We start from the raw sequence: 25,260 nt of genomic DNA on the forward strand, positions 1-25,260 counted from the left end.
CATTTTGGATCCGAGGCCTGCAGGGAGAAGGTAGGAGACCCTCAGAGCAACGCGATCACATCGCGTTGCTCCGAGGGTCTCAGGGAAACCCGCAGGGTGCCCCCTCCCTGTGCGATACTTCCCTATACCGCCGGAACACTGCAATCATGTTTGATCAAGTGTGCCGAGGGTTAATGTGCCGGGGGCGGTCCGTGACCTCTCCTGGCACTTAGTGCCGGATTTCAGCTGCGATAGTCAGCTGACACCCGGCCGCGCTCCCTCTGTGAGCGCGGTCGATCGCTATGACGTACTATCCCGTCAGTGAGCATACGGGCCCACCCCACCTCGACGGGATAGTACGTCTCATATCAGAAAGGGGTTAATTGTTGCTTGTGGTTTTGTTTTTGTTTTTTTTATTGCAGTTTTCTCATTGATATTCTTCCCCTCCTATTTGATGCAAACTTGTTTATTTGGCATTAATTGGATCACTGGCTAACCGTATAGTGAACAAAGTGAAGGATCACCGGCACTATACAGCATTGTCTGACACTGCAAGAACTTTGAATACAGTGCTTTGGACTGAGTGCAGCACTATGAACATGGGTTCTGCTCAACTTACATGCTATTATGATCTGCACATATTAATTCTTATGTAAATATTAGCCGCTCTCCCCCCTCCCTCCCCTTGTCTCTTGCTTATATTTGTATTTTCCTTTTGTTGCCTTTGATCAGTAATCCATCCCTCTGTACGGTTTGCCAGCACCTGATCCCTGTTCCAAGATGGCCGTGTCAGTGGTGCGCATGCGTGGTGGGTACAAGCCTGTTTACGTTCCAGAAGGCATCTGCCACAGCGACTCACAGACTATTGACGTCACAGGAACTTTATTCCTCATCTGTGCGCCGCTGAGATGGCCGGAAAGAACGCGGCTTTGGTTAGCGAGACCCGCCTCCATGCGCCGCCCCACGCGGAAGCTCAGTACGCGAAACGCACATCGGGGCTTGCGGTGGACATATCCAGCAATAAACCTCACATGGGTAAGCAGCACTGATGACACTTTGGATTGATGTGTTTTTTTGAGGAAAAAAATTGGGCAACGTGCAATATCCCCTTTCTGACCTCGGACGGGATAGTACGTCCGAGGTCAGATCCCCTGCTTTGATGCAGGGCTCCGCGGTGAGCCCGCATCAAAGCCGGGACATGTCAGCTGTTTTGAACAGCTGACATGTGCCCGTTATAGGCGCGGGCAGAATCGCGATCTGCCCACACCTATTAACTAGTTAAATGCCGCTGTCAAACGCAGACAGCGGCATTTAACTACCGCTTCTGGCCAGGCGGCCGGAAATGACGTAATCGCCGACCCCCGTCACATGATCGGGGGTCGGCGATGCATCAGGATGGTAACCATAGAGGTCCTAGAGACCTCTATGGTTACTGATCACCGGTGGCTGTGAGCGCCACCCTGTGGTCGGCGCTCACAGCACACCTCCATTTCTGCTACATAGCAGCGATCAGCAGATCGCTGCTATGTAGCAGAGGCGATCGAGTTGTGCCTGCTTCTAGCCTCCCATGGAGGCTATTGAAGCATAGCAAAAGTTAAAAAAAAATGTGAAAAAAATAAAAAAAATATAAAAGTTTAAATCACCCCCCTTTCGCCCCAATCAAAATAAATCAATAAAAAAAAATTCAAATCTACACATATTTGGTATCGTCGCGCTCAGAATCGCCCGATCTATCAATTAAAAAAAAGCATTAACCTGATCGCTAAATGGCGTAGCGAGAAAAAAATTCGAAACGCCAGAATTACATTTTTTAGGTCGCCGCGACATTGCATTACAATGCAATAACGGGCGATCAAAAGAACGTATCTGCACCAAAATGCTATCATTAAAAACGTCATCTCGGCACGCAAAAAATAAGCCCTCAACCGACCCCAGATCACGAAAAATGGAGACGCTACGAGTATCGGAAAATGGCGCAATTTTTTTTTTTTAGCAAAGTTTGGAATTTTTTTTCACCACTTAGATAAAAAATAACCTAGTCATGTTAGGTGTCTATGAACTCGTACTGACCTGCAGAATCATAACGGCAGGTCAGTTTTAGCATTTAGTGAACCTAGCAAAAAAGCCAAACAAAAAACAAGTGTGGGATTGCACTTTTTTTGCAATTTCACCGCACTTGGAATTTTTTTCCCGTTTTCTAGTACACGACATGCTAAAACCAATGATGTCGTTCAAAAGTACAACTCGTCCCGCAAAAAATAAGCCCTCAGATGGCCAAATTGACGGAAAAATAAAAAAGTTATGGCTCTGGGAAGGAGGGGAGTGAAAAACGAACACGGAAAAACGAAAAATCCCAAGGTCATGAAGGGGATATGGGAGGAAATTTATAGAGTAGAATAGTCTATATATATATAATTGTCTAAGGGTTTTTCCGTCTGTCTGTCTTTCTGTCTGTCTGTCCTGGAAATCCCGCGTCTCTGATTGGTCGAGACCGCCAGGCCTCGACCAATCAGAGACCGGCACAGCATCGACGTAGAAATCCCGCGTCTCTGATTGGTCGAGGCCGCCAGGCCTCGACCATTCAGCAACGGGCACAGCGACGATGATGTCATAAAGGACGTAGACATCCCGCGTCTCTGATTGGTCGAGGGCGCCAGGCCTCGACCAATCTGCAACGGGCACAGCGACGATGATGTCATAAAGGACGTAGACATCTCACGTTTCTGATTCAGCGACGGGCACAGTATTGACGTAGATGTCATAATGGTTGCCATGGCGACGATGATGTCATAAAGGTTGCCTCGACCAATCAGCGACGGGCACAGTCTGCCGCGAATTCTGGAATCATCATTGTCCATATACTACGGGGACATGCATATTCTAGAATACCCGATGCGTTAGAATCGGGCCACAATCTAGTTGGTTCATATCCCACAATAGGATTGAGTCATGGTCCTTATGAGGCCATTTCTACACATTCCTTACATCCCAAAGGCTTATTACATGCCCTTGTTATTTAAAGGGACACTGTCACCTGAATTTGGAGGGAACAATCTTCAGCCATGGAGGCGGGGTTTTTGGGTGTTTGATTCACCCTTTCCTTACCCGCTGGCTGCATGCTGGCTGCAATATTGGATTGAAGTTCATTCTCTGTCCTCCATAGTACACGCCTGCGCAACCCAAGATTGCCTTGTGCAGGCGTGTACTACGGAGGACAGAGAATGAACTTCAATCCAATATTGCAGCCAGCATGCAGCCAGCGGGTAAGGAAAGGGTGAATCAAACACCCAAAAACCCCGCCTCCATGGCTGAAGATTGTTCCCTCCAAATTCAGGTGACAGTGTCCCTTTAACATTACATTATGTGTCGCACTGTGGGGCACCTTTAGGCTATGTTCACACTTTGCAGATTCCACTGCGGATTTTTCCGCAGCAGAATTCCAAAATCCGCAGTGAAAACCCGTCGCGGTTTTTACTGCGGATTTATCGCGGTTTTTACTGCGGTTTCTTCTGCGGAGTTTCATCTGCAGTTTTCTATTGGAGCAGGTGAAAATCCGCAGAAAAGAAGTGACATGCTGCGGAATATAATCCGCAGCGTTTCCGCGCGTTTTTTTCCGCAGCATGTGCACTGCGTTTTTTGTTTCCCATAGGTTTACATTGTTCTGTAAACTCATGGGAAACTGCTGCAGATCCGCAGCGGTCAAATCCGCTGCGGATCCGCAGCAAAATCCGCAAAGTGTGAATATAGCCTTACATTGTGAATGTGGGTTTTTCTGCTGGAATCGTTCATCTGATCATCCATTGACCCTCATCATATATTATGTAACTATTTGCTTTAAAAAACATTGTATTACAACATTACATAGTAACATAGTAACATAGTTAGTAAGGCCGAAAAAAGACATTTGTCCATCCAGTTCAGCCTATATTCCATCATAATAAATCCCCAGATCTACGTCCTTCTACAGAACCTAATAATTAATAACATTAATAAAGTTTATATATTTTTATACTAATGTGGTGACGTTATGTCTACTTTAAGGCAGTATGCTTTTGGTGTATTTGTAGGATCAAATTAGTAAAATAAATTCAATATAATCAGTGATTTTTGGTAATCTATTTTTCAAGTGTTTTTTTTTTTTTTTCTTTGTGAGCAGCAGCGGCCAGTTGTGGACTACCAGCTCCAAAACGTCCGTCGGTATTCTGTTCAGCCTCCGCACATAACAACTGAACATTTGCGCAGTACTCTAAGGGTATGTGCACACGTCCGGATTTTTTGCATTTTTTTTGCGGAATTTCGCTATAAAAACGCTATAAATCCGGTAAAAAAACGCTAACATTATGCATCCTATCTTTTAGAATGCATTACGCATTTTTTGTGCATATGTTAGCGTTTTTTTTCCGCAAAAAAAAACGCATTCCGCAAAAAGAACGGACATGCTCATTCTTTTTGCGGATTTTTTGCGGATTCCATAGCAAAATTGACATTTAGGAAAAAAAAAACGCAAAAAAACGCGCAAAAAATGCGCAAATTCCGCAAGAAATCCGCGCGAAAAAAAACACGAATTTCTGGCAGAATTCTCAGGATTTTGTCAGGAAAAAATCCTGACGTGTGCACATACCCTAAGGCTTTGAAGATTCGACAAAGATGGTGGGCAGCGAAGACGCCATAATGAGCGCAATAATCACACTTCTGTGCACTTAAAGGGAACCTGTCACCTGAATTTGGTGGGACGGGTTTTCGGTCATACGGGCGGAGTTTTCAGGTGTTTGATTCACCCTTTCCTTACCCGCTGGCTACATGCTGGCTGCAATATTGGATTGAAGTTCATTCTCTGTCCTCCGTAGTACATGCCTGCACAAGGCAATCTGTGATAACAATGAACAAAGCCTGGCATAGACTAGACTTTCACACACTACCAGATGATAGCAGCTTATAGTGTTTTTAATGTTCTCTATTTGAATGAGGTCCGCCGGTTGTTGTCTTCTAGTTTCTATGGATGACCCTACTTATAATTTTTTAATACAGTTACAGACTCCATTGTCAATACTAATTGAGTGTACCTGGTGGAGGGGCTGAAGGGACCCAGAGAGAACACCTACTGGAGGGGCTGAGGGGACACAGAGGGAACACCTGCTGGAGGGGCTGAGGGGACACATAGGGAATACCTGCCGGAGGGGCTGAGGGGATACAGAGGGAGTACCTGCTGGAGGGGCTGAGGGGGCACAGAGGGAGCACATGCTGGAGGAGCTGAGGGAACACAGAGGGGGAGCACCTGCTGGAGGGGCTGAGGGGACACAGAGAGAATACCTGCTGGAGGGGCTGAGGGGACACAGAGGAAGCACATGCTGGAGGGGACACAGAGGGAGCACCTGCTGGAGGGGCTGAGGGGACACAGAGGGAGCACCTGCTGGAGGGGACACAGAGGGAGCACCGGCTGGAGGAGACACAGAGAGAGCACCTGCTGGAGGGGCTGAGGGGACCCAGGAACACCTGCTGGAGGGGACACAGAGGGAGCACCTGCTGGAGGGGCTGAGGGGACACAGAGAGAATACCTGCTGGAGGGGCTGAGGGGACACAGAGGGAGCACATGCTGGAGGAGCTGAGGGGACCCAGAGGGAGCACCTGCTGGAGGGGACACAGAGGGAGCACCTGCTGGAGGGGCTGAGGGGACCCAGAGGGAGCACCTGCTGGAAGGGACACAGAGGGAGCACCTGCTGGAGGGGCTGAGGGGACACAGAGGGAGCACCTGCTGGAGGGGCACAGAGGGAGCACCTGCTGGAGGGGCTGAGGGGGCACAGAGGGAGCACCTGCTGGAGGGGACACAGAGGGAGCACCGGCTGGAGGAGACACAGAGAGAGAACTTGCTGGAGGGTCTGAGGGGACACAGAGGGAGCAGATGCTGGAGGAGCTGAGGGGACCCAGAGGGAGCACCTGCTGGAGGGGACACAGAGGGAGCACCTGCTGGAGGGGCTGAGGGGACACAGAGGGAGCACCTGCTGGAGGGGCTGAGGGGACACAGAGGGAGCACCTTCTTGAGGGGCTGAGGGGACACAGAGAGAGCACATACTGTAGGGGCTGAGGGGACACAGAGGGAGCACCTGCTGGAGGGGCTGAGGGAACACAGAGGGAGTACCTGCTGGAGGGGCACAGAGGGAGCACCTGCTGGAGGGGCTGAGGGGGCACAGAGGGAGCACCTGCTGGAGGGGCTGAGGGGACACAGATGGAGCACCTAATGGAGGGGATACAGAGGGAGTACCTCCTGGAGGGGACACAGAGGGAGCACCTGCTGGAGGGGCTGAGGGGACACAGAGGGAGCACCTGCTGGAGGGGCTAAGGGGACACAGAGAGAGTACCTGCTGGAGGGGCTGAGGGGAACAGAGGGAGCACCTGCTGGAGGGGCTGAGGGGGCACAGAGGGAGCACCTGCTGGAGGGGCTGAGGGGACACAGAGGGAGTACCTGCTGGAGGGGCTGAGGGGAACAGAGGAAGCACCTGCTGGAGGGGACACAGAGGGAGCACCTGCTTGAGGGGCTGAGGGGACACAGAGAGAGTACCTACTGGAGGGGCTGAGGGGACACAGAGGGAGTACCTGCTGGAGGGGCTGAGGGGAACAGAGGGAGCACCTGCTGGAGGGGCTGAGGGAGCACCTGCTGGAGGGGCTGAGGGGGCACAGAGGGAGCACCTGCTGGAGGGGCTGAGGGGACACAGAGGGAGCACCTGCTGGAGGGGCTGAGGGAGCACCTGCTGGAGGGGCTGAGGGGACACAGAGGGAGCACCTGCTGGAGGGGCTGAGGGGGCAGAGAGGGAGCACCTGCTGGAGGGGCTGAGGGGACACAGAGGGAGCACCTGCTGGAGGGGCTGAGGGGACACAGAGGGAGCACCAGCTGGAGGGGCTGAGGGAGCATTTGCTGGAGGGGCTGAGGGGGCACAGAGGGAGCACCTGCTGGAGGGGCTGAGGGGGCACCTGCTGGAGGGGCTGAGGGGACACAGAGGGAGCACCTGCTGGAGGGTCTGAGGGGACACAGAGGGAGCACCTGCAGGAGGGAGCATTTGCTGGAGTGGTTGAGGGGACACAGAGGGAGCACCTGCTGGAGGGTCTGAGGGGACACAGAGGGAGCACCTGCAGGAGGGAGCATTTGCTGGAGTGGTTGAGGGGACACAGAGGGAGCACCTTCTGGAGGGGCTGAGAGGACACAGAGGGAGCACCTGCTGGAGGGGCTGAGGGGACACAGAGAGAGCACCTGCTGGAGGGGCTGAGGGAACACAGAGGGAGTACCTGCTGGAGGGGCACAGAGGGAGCACCTGCTGGAGGGGCTGAGGGGGCACAGAGGGAGCACCTGCTGGAGGGGCTTAGGGGACACAGATGGAGCACCTAATGGAGGGGATACAGAGGGAGTACCTGCTGGAGGGGACACAGAGGGAGCACCTGCTGGAGGGGCTGAGGGGACACAGAGGGAGCACCTGCTGGAGGGGCTAAGGGGACACAGAGAGAGTACCTGCTGGAGGGGCTGAGGGGAACAGAGGGAGCACCTGCTGGAGGGGCTGAGGGGGCACAGAGGGAGCACCTGCTGGAGGGGCTGAGGGGACACAGAGGGAGTACCTGCTGGAGGGGCTGAGGGGAACAGAGGAAGCACCTGCTGGAGGGGACACAGAGGGAGCACCTGCTTGAGGGGCTGAGGGGACACAGAGAGAGTACCTACTGGAGGGGCTGAGGGGACACAGAGGGAGTACCTACTGGAGGGGCTGAGGGGACACAGAGGGAGTACCTGCTGGAGGGGCTGAGGGGAACAGAGGGAGCACCTGCTGGAGGGGCTGAGGGGACACAGAGGGAGCACCTGCTGGAGGGGCTGAGGGGGCACAGAGGGAGCACCTGCTGGAGGGGCTGAGGGGACACAGAGGGAGCACCAGCTGGAGGGGCTGAGGGAGCATTTGCTGGAGGGGCTGAGGGGGCACAGAGGGAGCACCTGCTGGAGGGGCTGAGGGGGCACCTGCTGGAGGGGCTGAGGGGACACAGAGGGAGCACCTGCAGGAGGGAGCATTTGCTGGAGTGGTTGAGGGGACACAGAGGGAGCACCTTCTGGAGGGGCTGAGAGGACACAGAGGGAGCACCTGCTGGAGGGGCTGAGGGGACACAGAGGAATAATTTGCTGGAGGGGATGAGGGGACACAGAGGGAGCACCTAATGGAGGGGCTGAGGGGATACAGAGGAATCATTTGCTGGAGGGGCTGAGGGGACACAGAGGGCGTGGCTATTCAGGATATGAATGGAAAGTGAGCGGACTGAGGGCTCGGAGAAGCCGGCGTGCCCCCTGTCTTGGAGAGTGCGCTCAGTTTCCGCTCCCTACACTAGAATGTGTGCCCGCCGGGAATGTCCTGCGCGCCGTGCAGCCGCCTCCTCCCGGTGTGTGTGAAGTTGAATCCCCCGCCCCCTGACACTGCCTCTATCGCCGTGCACTTGTTCCTCCTACTCCATACTCTGTGCCTTCCTGCGCTGCTGCAGCCCCTCCTGCCGGAGCCCTCTCCCCCGAGACAAGGAGCACAGCAGGCGGCACAAGTCCCGGTCACACCAGGCTACGGCACCAGCAGAACAACACTGTGAGGTGATATGTGCCAAAGGTTGTACAGCCCGTGACAGAGAGCAGAGCGCACATCTGGGAACATGCCCGGCTGGAAGAAGAATATCCCCATCTGCCTGCAAGCGGAGCCCGAGCGAGGTAAGGTGCATGCTGGGGGCGGCCAAGTGCTGAAACTTGCATTGTGTCCCTCAGCAATCCCTGCCATGGTGGAGAAGGCTCAGGTGTCTGCAGCACCCCACAGGCTGCACCGGCAGCACCCCACAGGCTGCACCGGCAGCACCCCACAGGCTGCACCGGCAGCACCCCACAGGCTGCACCGGCAGCACCCCACAGGCTGCACCGGCAGCACCCCACAGGCTGCACCGGCAGCACCCCACAGGCTGCACCGGCAGCACCCCACAGGCTGCACCGGCAGCACCCCACAGGCTGCACCGGCAGCACCCCACAGGCTGCACCGGCAGCACCCCACAGGCTGCACCGGCAGCACCCCACAGGCTGCACCGGCAGCACCCCACAGGCTGCACCGGCAGCACCCCACAGGCTGCACCGGCAGCACCCCACAGGCTGCACCGGCAGCACCCCACAGGCTGCACCGGCAGCACCCCACAGGCTGCACCGGCAGCACCCCACAGGCTGCACTGTAAGCTCAGGTGTCCTGAGGGCTCCCACATTGGGGACCAGGCACTCCTCACTACTTTTCTGGCATGTTATCAGCTCGGCTGAAGTTTGATTTCTTGAATAATTTTTTCCTTGCTGGTAATAGGTTCTTATTTGCATTTTGTAAAGTTGTAAGTTTTTAATTGCAGCTGTCCTCAGGTAGTTTATGATCAATGTGTTCTGCAGCAGCTGTTCAGCAGGGGTCTACCATAGCCCACCAGAATGATCACCATATCTCAAGTGGATCGTGCATGTTTGGGTTATTTACTGTATTGGCACGTTTATTTTATAAAGTATATATTTTTTTAAGTGTAATTGTTTTTGCATTATTATTAACTTTTGGGAATAAAAACTTTTTTTTTTCTTTACCTATAATGTACTAGATTCTACAGATATATAGCAAAAAAAACAGGTGCAGCCTGTGGCTCACTGTTAGGCTGGAGTCACACATAACGTTAAAAAATCGTTCCGTATTTCACGGCCGAGAATCGCAGAAATGTTCCCTGAACAGTGATCCGTATATCATCCGTGTGCAGTGCGAGGATGCGATTTTCTCGCATCTAAGCATCCGTGTGACATCCGTATGGCATGATTTTCTCGCCGGCTTGCAAAATGGACATATAATGGATCCCGGCCTAGAAAATCCTGAATAAATAACGTGGAAGCCTATTTATTGGCTCCACAAGTTACATCCTACAAGCGGAAAAAAACTACATGGTCTCCCGAGCAATTTTATTCGCCAGAGAGTGAAAGCCGACGGCAGGGGCTAATATTTGTAGCCTGGGAAGGGGTTAATGCCCATGGATCTTCCCAGGCTATGAATATCAGCCCGCAGCTGTATATTTAGCCTTTACTGGCTATTCTAGTATGGGGACCCCCCCAAAAAAATGATTTGGGGTCCCCCTATAATTAATAGCAAGAAAGACTACACAGACAGCTGCGGGTGATATTCATAGCCTAGGAAGGGGCCATGGATATTGACCCACCTCCCTGGCTAAAAATACCAGCCCCCAGCCGCTCCACAAAAAAGGCGCATCTATAAAATGCACCAATTCTGGCACTTAGCCTCTCTCTTCCCATTGCTCTGTAGAGGTTGCATGTGTTTTTTTTAACCCTTTCATACTATTGGATTAATAATGGAGAGGTGTCTTATTGACACCTCTCCATTATTAACCGGGCTTAATGTCACCTTACAATAGCAAGGTGACATTAACCCCTTTATTACCCCATATCCCACCACTACCAGGCAATGGGAAGAGAGAGGCTAAGTGCCCCAGAATTGGCGCATCTTACAGAAAGGGCAGATGTTTTTAGCCGGGAGGCCAATAACCATGGTCCCTCTCTAGGCTATTAATATCTGCCCTCAGTCACTGGCTTTCCCACTCTGGCAAAGAAAATTGCGCGAGAGCCCACCCAATTTTTTCCCCTGAATAAATTTGTTAATTTAACACCTACATCTCCAAAATTTAACACACACCTAGTACTAACATTATTAGTCAGGTACATATATAAATCTAACTGATATGCAATGTTTTACTGTATGTAAACCATGTGTCATATCCTATCGGCTTCTGCAATGATTTTACAGAACCTGACAACTGAATTATCGGCTATTCTGCTACCTATCTCTCTATGAAACATACGGTAATTATATATATTTTTTCTCTCACCCATAGACTTTCATTGGCGCTTCTCGGCCGTTATACGGTGCAAATCACAGCATGCTGCAGTTTCTCTCGCACGTATAATATGGCCGAGAACAAAACGGATGATGGGAGCTGTCTCATAGGATAACCTTAGTCTGAGTGCTATGTGATTTTTTATTTTTTTTTCTTGCCTAGCACTCTTCCGTATTCTTCTCTAGTGTGACTCCGGACTTAGAGCTTCTTCCACTTCCACTTCTGCCTGAGTCAAAGATCAGCTCCCAAAATAAAGAGTTAATTTTATAACAAAAAATAAAAATGTAAGAAAATAAATCAGAGTATCAGCGTCCTGTTTCCGAATTAACATTGTACACTTGTACTGTGTCTAGACCCTCTCACTCACAGGCCCCCGTGCCACTAAACTAGCTGTACATGTGGTATGTCCACCCCTGGTAGGCACTCCTCTGTAGTGGCCGTTTTTTTTGTGTGTGTGTGTGTTTTTTTTTTTTTAGCATGCACACCATGATTTCATTCATTGACTATGGGAGTGTTGGGTACAGCTAACCCAGGCACTGCAGACCGCCATTCTTGTAATAGCCCTGTGGACAAGTGATATCTTGCTTTTATGGTCTAACTTCAACCTCACCAAAGGGGTTGACCCACAAAGTATGTTCATCAGGTATCCACAGAATAGATGATGAATGCGATTGCTGAGACCCCTCAAGATCTCTAGAAAGGGGTTCCTGAGCTCCCTGTTTATCCATACTGCCTGTCTGCAGAGATGAGTCTCCATGTGACCTATAGAAGGAACAGGGGGGTTTTGGATGTCCGTTTTACTGATTGTCAGGGGCCCAGTAATCAGTTATTTGCCACCTAACCCTGGATACATAATAAAAGTCTATTGTGAGACAAACCATTTAACATTTAGAATTTGTTAAACCAAAGCTATGAGTGATTTCTAAACATGGAAAAAAAAAAGGTAAAGATGCTTCTTCTATGGCATTAACTCCTGAAAAAACTAAACAATATTCATAGAAATCAACTTTAAAGACTTGACCATGTGAACAAGGCTCATCTAATAAACTTAGTGTCGGTGTCCTGTTTAAGAGAGCAAAAACAGGGGAGAAGCCAGCGCAGCCTAAGGTTAAGATGCAATACATAAAGTGCGAATGCACATATTAATTTCTAACTGTATTTTCAAAATGAGACATTTAGCAAACAATTGATCAATTCTTTGAGCCACCCCGCCTCTTCACGGCAATCTCATATTGGGGCAGTCCTACACTACGTTTTTTATATTCGCTGTGCCATAAAGGCCTCCTAAATGAACTAAATGCAAGACCACATTAAAAACATGCTGTACCTGGAGCATATACTGAGTCACCCCCATGGCGCCAGAGTAGGCAAGCGAGGATAAAGGTTGACCAGGTCCAGACATGCCTTGTGCAGGCATGTACTACGGAGGACAGAGAATGAACTTCAATCCAATATTGCAGCCAGCATGCAGCCAGCGGGTAAGGAAAGGGTGAATCAAAAACCCCAAAACCCCGCCTCCATGGCTGAAGATTGTTCCCTCCAAATTCAGGTGACAGTGTCCCTTTAAACTTTTGAATGTAGTCAGCCGGTCAGAACTTAATTGTAGAAACACATATAAAGTCCAGCACACAACCAAAAATGCATACTAATAAAATATTCTTTATTATGTATAAAGTGAACCAGACAGAAGAATAAAAGACAGTACATGGACATTGGACAATGTTAAAAAATGGAGGTAGAGGGGTGCAGCGCACAAAAAATGACACTGTAAATAAATAATTTATGAATAATAGGAATGGCATGGAGATTGAATATACTGTAAAGGGTTAATGGTTGTCTATGAAGTGCACAAGTGCATTATTATATAAATGTATAACCATCTGTCTACAACAGTCAATGAAGTGCTAGTGCATGATAAATAATGCAGTGACCCATCCATAACACAATTAGAAGTAAAATAACATTGATCATGTCAATTGATAGTACAAAGACAGGCCAAACCAATGTGATGATAGTAATGGTAGGAGAGGCCTACAGCCCCAAAGTGTTCACCAGCGCTGCTTGTCCTCCACCTCACCCTCCAAAGTGCATTTCGTCAACGCATCCCCACATTCCACTTTTTGCAGCTCCTGCTGCAGCTAGACACACACAGTAGAGAGCTGGAACAGCACTGACCTGTTTGCTCTATAGTGGCCATTCTCCGGTGCTGTAGCTCAGCTCCTATTAAATTCAATGGAGGCTGAGCTGCAGTACACTAGAATGGCCACTACACTGTGCTGTTTAAGCTCTACAATCTGAATATTTTGCTGCAGTGGAAGCCGCAAATAGCTGATTGTGGAGGTCATCAGTTTAGACGACCGGTTTGATTGACGGCCATCCAAAAGCAACTTTTAACAAAACGGATTTATTCACTTCAGGACACAGCACATCCACATGACTTCCAACATTATCTTCACAGTTAAGACAGCACATCTCCTTATCTGTCCCTTCTCTCTTCTTTGTGTCACTAAGGCTAAGTGCACACGTTTTGGACTGGTGTGTGGATTTTTCCGCACTGTTTTAGCAAAATCTGCAGGTAAACCGCACTGCGGATTACTTGCGGATTTGCCTCGGATTTATCGCGGTTTTTCTGCGGATTCCACCTGCGGTTTTGCACCTGCGGATTCCTATTGAGGAGCAGGTGTAAACTGCTGCGTAATCCGCACAAAGAATTGACATGCTGCAGAAAAAAAACACTGCTGCGTTTCCGCACGTTTTTTTTCTGCAGCATGTGCACTGCAGATTTTGTTTTTCATAGGTTTACATGGAAATGTACAATGCATGGAAAACAGCTGCATATCCGCAGCTTCAAATCCGCTGTGGATCCGCAGCAAAATCCACAACGTGTGCACATAGCCTAAGTGTTTCCGCTGGACAAGGTGCCCGGTAGAACGTCACTATGCTGTAACCTTCTTCTGCCTGTTTCGCACCAGACTTCTGATGTACTACTTGCATAGTTCTCTTCCACGTCAACGGTTAAAGGGAATCTGTCACCTCATTTTAGCCCTATAAGCTAAGGCCACCGGTATCAGGGGCTTATCTACATCATTCTGTAGTGCTGTAGATAAGCCCCGATGTAACCTGAAAGATAAAACAAGTTATATTATAATCACCCAGGGGCGGTCCCGGTGCGGTCCGTTCCGATGGGTGTCTGGGTCTGGTGCCTCCTATCTTCAAACGATAACGTCCTCTTCCTTTCTTCCTGTCGCGGCTCCGGCGCAGGTGTACTGATCTGTCCTGTTGAGGGCAGCGTAAAGTACTGCAGTGCGCAGGCACCCGGAAAGGTCAGAGAGGCCTGCGCACTGCAGTACTTTACGCTGCCCTCAGCAGGACAAATGAGTACACCTGCGCCGGAGCCACAACAGAAGCAAGGAGGATGATGACATCATATGAAGATGGGAGGTGCCGGACCCAGACTGCCCTGAGACCGCCCCTGGGTGAGTATAATCTAACCTCTTTTTCTTCTCTTCAGGTTACATTGGGGGCTTATCTACAGCATTGCAGAATGCTGTAGATAAGCCCCTGATGGCGGTGGCCGCAGTTTATAGGGCCAAAATGAGGTGGCAGATTCCCTTTAACCTGCCGTGCACTTTTACGGTGACTCTCTTTTCCTATCATCTTAAATCATCTTCCTCAGTCTCTTCTCTGCTGATGCCCATACTGTGCCCTCCTCTTCACTCAAATTCCCAAATCCCCTCCTTGGATAGCTGGGCATTTACTTCAAATGTTGCAGGGGTAGTTAAGCAGCTCAGGCCATAGACCACCAGAGCACACAGGGGTCTATCCCCCATTGACTGTAACCAGGAAATATTCCTGCCTTATCCCCAACTATCCCCTCCTACAATTAAAACTCCTATATGTCCTACAGTTAAACCTATCATACAGTGAACTCAGTGCCTCCATCTAGTGGCTCTTTTCCATACTGCACTGTCCCTATTGAAATGTAGTGTAGCATATATTACATAGGCAGTATGGCATATGGAGATAACACGACAACACATAACAACTGTATAAATAAATACGCAGATACAAGACAACAATATAGAGGTTTAACCCCTTAGTGACAGAGCCAATTTGGTACTTAATGACCAGGCCAATTTTTGCAATTCTGACCACTGTCACTTTTATGAGGTTATAACTCTGGAACGTTTCAACGGATCCCGCTGATTCTGAGATTGTTTTTTCGTGACATATTGTACTTCATGTTAGTGGTAACATTTCTCGATATTACTTGCGATTATTTATGAAAAAAACGGAAATATGGCGAAAATTTTAAAAATTTTGCAATTTTCAAACTTTGTATTTTTATGCCCTTAAATCAGAGAGATATGTCATGAAAAATAGTTAATAAATAACATTTTCCACATGTCTACTTTACATCAGCACAATTTTGGAAACAAAATTTTTTTTTGTTAGGGAGTTATAAGGGTTAAAAGTTGACCAGCAATTTCTCATTTTTACAACACCATTTTTTTTTTAGGGACCACATCACATTTGAAGTCATTTTGAGGGGTCTATATGATAGAAAATAATGAAGTGTGACACCATTCTAAAAACTACACCCCTCAAGGTTCTCAAAACCACATTCAAGAAGTTTATTAACCCTTTATGTGCTTCACAGGAACTGAAACAATGTGGAAGGAAAAAATGAACATTTAACTTTTTTTTGCAAACATCTTAATTCAGAACCATTTTTTTATTTTCACAAGTGTAAAAACAGAAATGTAACCATAAATTTTGTTATGCAATTTCTCCTGAATACGCCAATACCCCATATGTGGGGGTAAACCACTGTTAGGGCGCACCGCAGAACTTAGAAGTGAAGGAGCGCCGTTTGACTTTTTCAATGCAGAATTGGCTGGAATTGAGATCGGACACCATGTCACATTTAGAGAGCCCCTGATGTACCTAAACAGTGGAAACTCCCCACAAGTGACACCATTTTGGAAACTAGACCCCTTATGGAACTTATCTAGATGTGTGGTGAGCACTTTGAACCCCCAAGTGCTTCACAGAAGTTTATAACGTAGAGCCGTGAAAATAAAAAATCGCTTTTGTTTACACAAAAATGATCTTTTCGCCCACAAATTCTTATTTTCACAAGGGTAACAGGAGAAATTGGACTGCAATAGTTGTTGTCCAATTTATCCTGAGTACGCAGATGCGCCATATGTGGGGGTAAACCACTGTTTGGGCGCACGGCAGAGCTCGGAAGGGAAGGAGCGCCTTTTTGGAATGCAGACTTTGATAGAATGGTCTGTGGGCATTATGTTGCGATTGCAGAGCCCCTGATGTACCTAAACTGTAGTAACCCCCCACAAGTGACCCCATTTTGGAAACTAGACCCCCCAAGGAACTTATCTAGATGTGTGGTGAGAACTTTGAATGCCCAAGTGCTTCACAGAAGTTTAGAATGCAGAGTCGTGAAAATAAAAAATATTTTTTTTTTCACAAAAAAGATTTTGTAGCCCCCAAGTTTTTATTTTCACAAGGGTAACAAGAGAAATTGGACCCCAGAAGTTGTTGTCCAATTTATCCCGAGTACGCTGATGCCCCATATGTGGGGGTAACCCACTGTTTGGGCGCACGGCAGAGCTCAGAAGGGAGGGAGCACCATTTGACTTTTTGAGCGCAAAATTGGCTGTCGTGTTTGGAGACCCCCTGATGTACCTTAACAGTGGAAACCCCCCAATTCTAGCTCCAACCCTAACCCCAACACACCCCTAACCCTAATCCCAACCTCATCCATAATCCTAATCACTAACCCTAACCATAATCACAACCCTTACCCCAAAACAACCCTAATGTCAACCCTAACCATAACCCTAATCAAAACCCTAAATCCAACACACCCCTAATCCTAATCTCAACCCTAACCTCAAACCTAACCCTAATCCCAATACACCCCTAATCACAACCCTAACCTTAACCCTAATCCCAAACCTAACCCTAATCCCAAGCGTAACCCTAATGCCAACCCTAACCCTAATACCAACCCTAATCCAAACCCTAACCCTAATCCCAGCTCTAACCCTAACTTTAGCCCCAACCCTAGCCCTAACTTTAGCCCCAACCCTAACCCTAGCCCTAGGGCTACTTTCACACTTCCGTCGTTTGGCATTCCATCGCAATCCGTCGTTTTGGACAAGAAACGGATCCTGCAAATGTGCCCGCAGGATGCGTTTTTTGCCCATAGACTTGTATTGCCGACGGATCGTGACGGATGGCCACACGTCGCGTCCGTCGTGCACTGGATCAGTTGTGTTTTGGCAGAGCGTCAGCACAAAAAAAGTTCAATGAAACGTTTTTTTGTACGTCGCATCCGCCATTTCTGACCGCGCATGCGTGGCCGTAACTCCGCCCCCTCCTCCCCAGGACATAGATTGGGCAGCGGATGTGTTGAAAAACTACAGCTGCTGCCCACGTTGTTGCATTGCGACGGCCCCGTACCGACGTAAGTGTGAAAGAAGCCTAACCCTAAGTTTAGCCCCAACCCTAACCCTAAATTTAGCCCCAACCCTAACCCTAAATTTAGCCCCAACCCTAGCCCTAGCCCTACCCCTAACCCTACCCCTAACCCCAACTGCTGTTCTCCTGCCGGCCGGCAGATGGAGACAGATGGCGGGCGCACTGGGCATGCGTCCGCCATGTTCTGCTGCCGGCGGCCAGGAGGAGCAGCAAGAGGATCCAGGGACCTAGGTGAGTATGCTAGGGTCCCCGAATCCCCCTATTTCTCTGTCCTCTGATGTGCGATCACATCAGAGGACAGAGAATTACACTTTACTTTTTTTTTTTTTTTTGCGGTCGCCGGTAAACAGTTAATTACCGGCGATCGCAAAACAGGGGTCGGTAATACCGACCCCAATCATGCTCTTTGGGGTCTCGGCTACCCCCGGCAGCCGAGACCCCAAAGATTCTCCCGGTGCCGGCCGGCGGGCGCACTGCGCATGCGCCCGCCATTTTGAAGATGGCGGCGCCCACCGGGAGACACGAGGAGCATCGGGGGAGCTAGGTGAGTATTGGGGGGCCACCTGGGACCCCTTTTCTCTGTCCTCCGATGTGCGATCACATCGGAGGACAGAGAAATTAAAAAGGGATCGCTTTTTTTTTTTTTTTTTTTGCGATCGCCGGTAAACGGTTAATTACCGGCGATCGCAAATGCGGGGTGGGTTAAAAAAAACCCGAATCATGTTCTCTGGGGTCTCGGCTACCCTCGGCAGCCGAGACCCCGGAGAAAATCGGCCTCTGGGGGGCGCTATGGACTTTTTCCACAGCGCCGTTAATTAACGGCGCTGTGGTTTAAGTACCCTTAGCGGCCGCCGTTAAAAGGCGTATCGGCGGTCGCTAAGGGGTTAAAGTGGTAAAATACTCAACCCCTTACATTATTACGTGGCAGCCATTAATTGTAATGGATGTCTATGTATTACATGCATGGCACACACCCTTACATGACATGCATATATCCCAATCCCATGTTTGGACCGTGGTCCTACACAACACAAGGCTTGGACAACAAGGCTTTTGAAACCAACTGTCGCAGTAAAGTTGTTGGTATCTGTGGCTCAAAATGACTCAATATGGGGATAAAGCCAAAAGTTGCCTTGCAACAGTTCTAACACTGAAAGAATGCAAATATCCTAGAGATTATACAGCAATGTTTACTTATCACTGTTTTAATGGCTTGGACAGGTGAAGTCTAGCAGTAATAGCACTCTGAGACTTATATTCTAAGTATCGTCTAGCACGACCAATCAGATTCCAGGATTTCACTTCTGCGTGATTATTTGTAAATTTTAACACCAGATAATACGGGATCTGAATATTTTCTGACAGAGATTTCCCTCCTGAAACCTGCGCAGACATATTATTAATTCTTCTCCTAGTTGAGAGGTGAGTACATTTCTCTGCAGTTTAGGCAATCCTCTGTGAGCTATGTACATTAACAGCACAAATCTCTGTTCTCTCTTGTTACAAAGTACCACTCTGGGTAAAAGTTTCAGCTTAGGGTTGAGTTTATTAATCTCACAGATTATTTACTAGATTGTATGTTCTTGTTGCAAAGTCTTTACAGTTAGAAGTAGAGATGAGCAGTATGATTTGCTTTATCATGGTCTGGGTTCCATTTTGGCTCTTCATGCCAGCCGGAGCACGGCGGTGTGAACTATCTCCGCTACCAATCAAATGCTGGTATTTTATGCACCTTTTCTGATTACCAGGCCCCCGAGCAGATTTTGTCATAGGTTTTAATCCTCCGCCACAAGCGCCTTTTCCCAGGGGTGAAGGGGTTAAAGCAATGTGGAAGGAAAAATTATCATTTTTAATTTTTCCCACAGATGTTCATTTAGCCCCAAATTTATGCAATTTGTTGTGCAATCTCTCCTGAGTATGCTGATACCCCATATGTGGAGGAAAACTACTTTTTACCATGCATAGCTCGGAAGGTAAGGCGTGCCAATTGACTTTTGGAGCGCAAAATTGACTAGAATGGATGCCATGTTGTGTTTGCAGAGCCGCTGATGTGCCTAAACTGTGGAACCACCTACAAGGGACTCCCATTTTGGAAACCACACCCGTCAAGAAATGTATCTAGAGGTGTGGTGAGCACCTTGAACCCCAAGTTCTTCTGAGAATTTTATAAGTTTGAGCCGTGAAAACTAAAAAATATATAGCCTCAAATTTATCATTTTCAGAAGGATAACAGGAGAAAATGGAACATACAATTTGTTTCGCAATTTCTCCTGAGTACGCTGATAACCCATATGTAGTTGAAAACTGCTGTTTAGGCACACGGCAGGGGAGGAGGGAAGGTGCCCCAATTTGATTCTGGAGCGCAATTTTGTCACATTTGAAGAGCTCCTGACATGCCAAAACAGCAGAAACCCCCACAAGTGACCCTATTTTGGAAACTACATCTCTTGAGGAATTCATCTATGGATGTATGAAGCATTTTTTAACCCTCAGACAATTCACAGAATTGTATAACATCGGGCTTAGTCAATGGAAAATTACTATTTTTTTCCCACTAAAATGTTGCTTTGACCCCAAGTTTTCAATTTTCAAAAGGGTGTGAGGGGTTGTCACGCTTGGTAGAAGCCTTCAGTAAGACTCATAAAACATCAGTGGGTTTATTATATGCAGCATAAACCACGATGTTGAAAACAAAACACAGCACTCTGGGTACGACAGAAAAACAAAACAAAAATAATAGCATACAGTTCAGTCCTCGTTTGTGTGGGGTCCTCTCTCACACTGTTAGGGAAAACCACTCTGTCTTCAACTTCTGTGGGAAGTACAGCATCTCCCGACAGCAACATACACAGACTGAACCACAGGTCCAGGTATATCATGTCATGTGCTGGTCACATGAGCATGACATCACTGCAGGTCCTCAAACACCTGCAGGTCCTGCAGGGAAAAGGGTACGGTGAGCACCCTCCCTCCCGCACTGCAGGTGCTCACATGAAACCGGCCTCTCAGCACCTAGTGTGCTGGAAGCACAAAAACAACTCCGGTTTCATATCACTGACCATGCATGCACAGTGACACGTACCTCCCTTCCTGTACAAAGCCAGTGACTCTGTCACAAGGGATAATAGAAAAAAATGAATGGTACAATTTACGTAATTTCTTGTTAGTGCGCCAATACTCCATATGTAGTTGAAAACTGCTTTTGACCCACAGTGCAATGCTTACAAGGGAAGGAGCCCCATATCATGGTGCAGATTTTGTTGTTATGGTTTGTGGGTGCCACGTCACATTGGCTGAGCCCCTGAGGTGCCATAACAGCAGAATCCTTCCAGAAGTGACCTCATTTTATAATCTACACCTCTCAATGAATTTGTCTAGGGGTGCAGTTTTCTTATTGACACCACAGGTGTGTCATAAAATGTTATATCATTGGGCAGTGAACAAAAAATAATTACTAGTGATGAGCGAATATACTCGTTACTCGAGATTTCCCGAGCACGCTTGGGGGTCCTTCGAGTATTTTTTCGTGCTCGTAGATTTAGTTTTCATCTGTCAGCTAGCATAAGTACATGTGGGGGTTGCCTGGTTGCTAGGGAATCCCCACATGTAATTAAGCTGTCTAACAGATGTTAATCATTCAGCTGAGGTGAGGAAAACTAAATCTCCGAGCACTAAAAAATACTCGGAGGTCATCCGAGCGTGCTCGGGAAATCTTGAGTAACTAGTATATTCGCTCATCACTAATAATTACATTCTGCCACAAAAAATTATCTCCAGAGCTTACATTTTCACAATGGAAAGGGATTATAATAGCACCAAAAGTTGGCACACAATTTCTGCTGAATGTGGCAATACCCCATATGTGGCTGTACAGTACTACTTAGCCACATGGCGAGAATCGTAATGTAAAGAGCACTATTTGACTCTTGGGAATCAAATCATAATAGAATAGTTTGCGGACTCCATATTCAGAGCCCCTAAGTGGAAAAAGAGCGGAACCCCCCCCCCCCCCCCACCCGCAAAGTGACCCCATTTTGAAAAATTACACCCTTTTGGGAATTTATCTACAGGTGTAGTGACTAATTTTGACTCCAGAAACAAACAGCAGTTGTTTAGTGAAAATTCCAAATTCTCAACTGAACTGTAGTGCCTATACGTTGTGCCCAAATTGTGCTTCTGGAGATATTGACCCCCTAAATTAATTGGGTTCTCATCGCTACAGGAATGCCAAACATGTGGACGCTAAATGTAGTTTAGGCATACTGTGGAGCTCAGAAAAGATGGGGCATTTGTATTTGAGACTGTAGAATTTCCTGGATTTCTTTTGGGGACGAGGAACCATGGCGCTTTTCCACAGTCTTTGTGCTATCAGTAACGTTGAACCCCCCTATATTTTCATTGGCAGATGACTGACCTGAGTGGGGACTTGTTTTTTTTTTGTGGATTGAGTTGAAGCTTTTATTGGGAACATTTTACATAATGTTTTGAATCACATTTATCCTGTGCTCTACGCTGAGGACTTATATCGGGGTTCCATCTAAATTTCAAAATGATGTGATTCAGATGACACCTCCGATTGATCCATTCACTATAATAATGCAGATTAGGAAACAGAGGGGCAAGGGATTGGTTCCTGATGTAGGATTAATTTTTTCTGCAAAAATTGCAAGAGAAAAGAGAGAAGCAAAACCGACCTTATACCCTCATAGCACTATATATAATTGATAATATCATCAGTATATTTCTATTAGGATAATATCATCAGTATATTTCTATTAGGCCGGGGTCAGAACTAACATGGTGGCATAAACTCATATGAACTGTAGTGTGAGAAAATATTCAGTAAAATTCCCACGCTACAGTTTATATGATTTTATGCTACCAGGGGGCTCAACTTCGGTGACGGCACCTCAAGTCAATGAAGCTACGTTGCCTGCATTCCATTCATTCCCCAGTCTTTTACAGCCATGAACGGCCGCATTATCAGGCGCCTGGTTATAAACGTATTTAACCCCTTCAGATGGATTTACAGCGTGGGACATGACTGTACAGTGGACAGGTATGGGATATTGTTGCTTTTATATTTTCCTTTTTTTCAGAAGGACGAGGGTCTTCAGGTGGATTGATCGTACAATAAAGATATTAAAACCCCATGTGTTTATTTATTTAGTTAAAATACTTTATTCATAACGTGTGTGTGTATTATTAACCCTTTAAAACTATTGGATTAATAATGAATAGGGGTCTTATTGACATCTCTCCATTATTAACCAGGCTTAATGTCACCTTACATTAGCAAGGTGACATTAACCCCTTATTACCCCATATTCCACCGCTACTCGGGAGTGGGAAGAGAGAGGCTAAGTGCCGGAATAGGCGCATCTTACAGATGCGCCTTTTCTGGGGTGGCTGGGGGCAGATGTTTTTAGTCGGGGGGGGGGGGGGGGGGCAATAACCATAGTCTCTCTATGCTATTAATATCTGCCTTCAGTCACTGGCTTTTCCACTCTGGAAAAGCCAGTATATATAGTACGGACCAAAGGTATGTACACACCTTCTCATTTAAAGATTTTTCTGTATTTTCATGACTGAAAATTGTACATTCACACTGTAAGCATCAAAACTATGAGCTGACACATGTGGAATTATATACTTAAAACAACTGAAAATATGTCTTATATTCTAGGTTCTTCAAAGTAGCCACCTTTTGCTTTGATGACTGCTTTGCACACTCTTGGCATTCTCTTGATGAGCTTCAAGAGGTAGTCACCGGGAATGGTCTTCCAGCAATCTTGAAGGAGTTCCCAGAGATGCTTAGCACTTGTTGGCCATTTTGCCTTCACTCTGCGGTCCAGCTCACTACAAACCATCTCGATTGGGTTCAGGTCTGGTGACTGTGGAGGCCAGGTCATCTGGCGTAGCACCCTATCACTCTCCTTCTTGGTCAAATAGCCCTTACACAGCCTGGAGGTGTGTTTGGGGTCATTGTCCTGTTGAAAAATAAATGATGGTCCACCAGAAGTATATATATATATATTTACAGTATATATACCTATTCTATGTGTAGACATTTATTTTACCTATTCTATTCTAAACTTTCAGTGTGATTTTACTGTACACCGCACTGAATTTCCGACTTTTCTATAGGACACCGGTGCGTATTTCTCGCAAGTCACACATGTGGTCTGTGTGTATGTAATCCGTATTTTACTTGCCCCCATAGACTTTCATTGGTGGATTTTTTGCGGAATACCCTGATAATCGCGGCATGCTGCAATTTTCTCAGCCCGTAAAATACGTCCGACAAATATATACGGCTGATGGAAGAAACATTTGTCCTTGTGCAATACGTTGTTTTTGCGCCTCTCCCTCGTCCGTATTTCTCTCTAGTGTGACGCCGGCCTTAGACTAATTGTCTTGTACTATACCCTATCTGTATTGACATTACTATGCACTAGCACTTTATACACTATTGATTTATTCATTACTAACTATTTGACATCAATTGTTTGCGCTAGCACCCTATATATATATATATATATATATCCTACTGTCCCTTATGTCAATATTTTTTACATATGATACCTATATGAGATGTGTATTATGCAATTTCCTTTAGCTCCATGAACATAGACCTTCTCACTTTTGACTATAATAAATCTTTTTCCCTCTGGACATTGGTCAATTTTATACCCTGGGTGTGCGCCCCTTGTTTTTATACTGTTTGAATTTTATATCTATGTCATTGTTTTGTGATCATCTTGTTGTCACTTGATTCAAATAAAATGATTGTTTCACTTATCTTGATGTACTGGCACTGTAATGAGGCAGCAAAGTTACTCTGTACTCCGTCTTGCCTCTGTTCTGCTCTATTATAGGGAATCTTTCTTTGGTTGCATCTGAATCATGTATTTCAAAGATTTACACAGAAACCCCAATATAAGCGCTCAGTGTAGATCTCAGTTTATGGATTCCACTCACTCAGCAGGGTTTGAGGTATTTACCAGTAGCAAATTATTAAATCATGCAGGATGGTTTATTAAAACTCCATAAACCTTCCATAAACAAATATAAAAACAGCCTCTCAGCATAAGGAAAACAAAATACATGGTCCATGTAGATAGGCATTTTTGCGGGACAAGTTGACATTTTTATTGGTACCATTTTCGGGCATGACATTTTTCATCTCTTTCTATTCCAATTTTTGGAGGTCGGAATGAACTAAAAGCAACAACTCAGGAATTGTTTTTTGGGTTTGTTTTTATGCCGTTCACCATGTGGTAAAAATGATGTGGCTGCTTTATTCTTCGGGTCAGTACGATTACACCAATACGATATATAATTGTTTGTGTTTACGGTATGTTTTGCCACTTTTACACAATTAAAAAATATTTTATAGAGAAAAAATGTTTTTGCATCACTTTATTCTTAGAGCTATAGTTTTTTTTATTTTTCTGCTGATGGAGCTGTATGATGGCTTGTTTTTTTGCCAGACAAGATGGTGTTTTCAGCTGTACCATTTTTATTTCCACTTTTTGAATACATTTTATGCTACTTTTTGTTTGGCGGTATGATGAAAAAGCATAGGTTTTTGCCATTTTTTAAAAAAATTTTTTTTTACACAGAATTCACTTAGGTCAGGTAGTTCTGGACGTGACTATACCAAATATGTGTACTTTTTTTTTTCTTTACATAAATATATGTACCGTATATACTCGAGTATAAGCCGACCCGAGTATAAGCCGAGACCCCTAATTTTGCCACAAAATACTGGGAAAACTTAATGACTCGAATATAAGCCTAGGGTGGAAAATGCAGCAGCTACTGGTAAATGTCAAAAATAAAAATAGGTACCAATAA

At 46.8% G+C, this 25,260-nt stretch overlaps 1 protein-coding gene across 4 annotated transcripts in view; it reads left to right on the top strand.

Moving 5' to 3' along the window:
* Positions 1 to 8,471: 8,471 nt before the first annotated feature.
* The window catches only part of GRIP1 (glutamate receptor interacting protein 1), an 859,437-nt gene continuing 842,648 nt past the window's right edge, over positions 8,472 to 25,260 (top strand). For 3 of the 4 annotated variants that reach the window (XM_069764651.1, XM_069764661.1, XM_069764663.1), the window contains exon 1: positions 8,500 to 8,695. In XM_069764651.1, coding sequence (XP_069620752.1) covers positions 8,641 to 8,695 — 55 coding nt within the window. In that variant the 5' untranslated portion in view covers positions 8,500 to 8,640. Of the gene's footprint in view, positions 8,696 to 25,260 lie in introns of all 4 variants that reach the window. The other variant, XM_069764654.1, reaches the window with a different exon arrangement.

The sequence above is a fragment of the Ranitomeya imitator genome, chromosome 4 (assembly GCF_032444005.1).
Source record: "Ranitomeya imitator isolate aRanImi1 chromosome 4, aRanImi1.pri, whole genome shotgun sequence".
Classification (NCBI taxonomy): domain Eukaryota; kingdom Metazoa; phylum Chordata; class Amphibia; order Anura; family Dendrobatidae; genus Ranitomeya; species Ranitomeya imitator.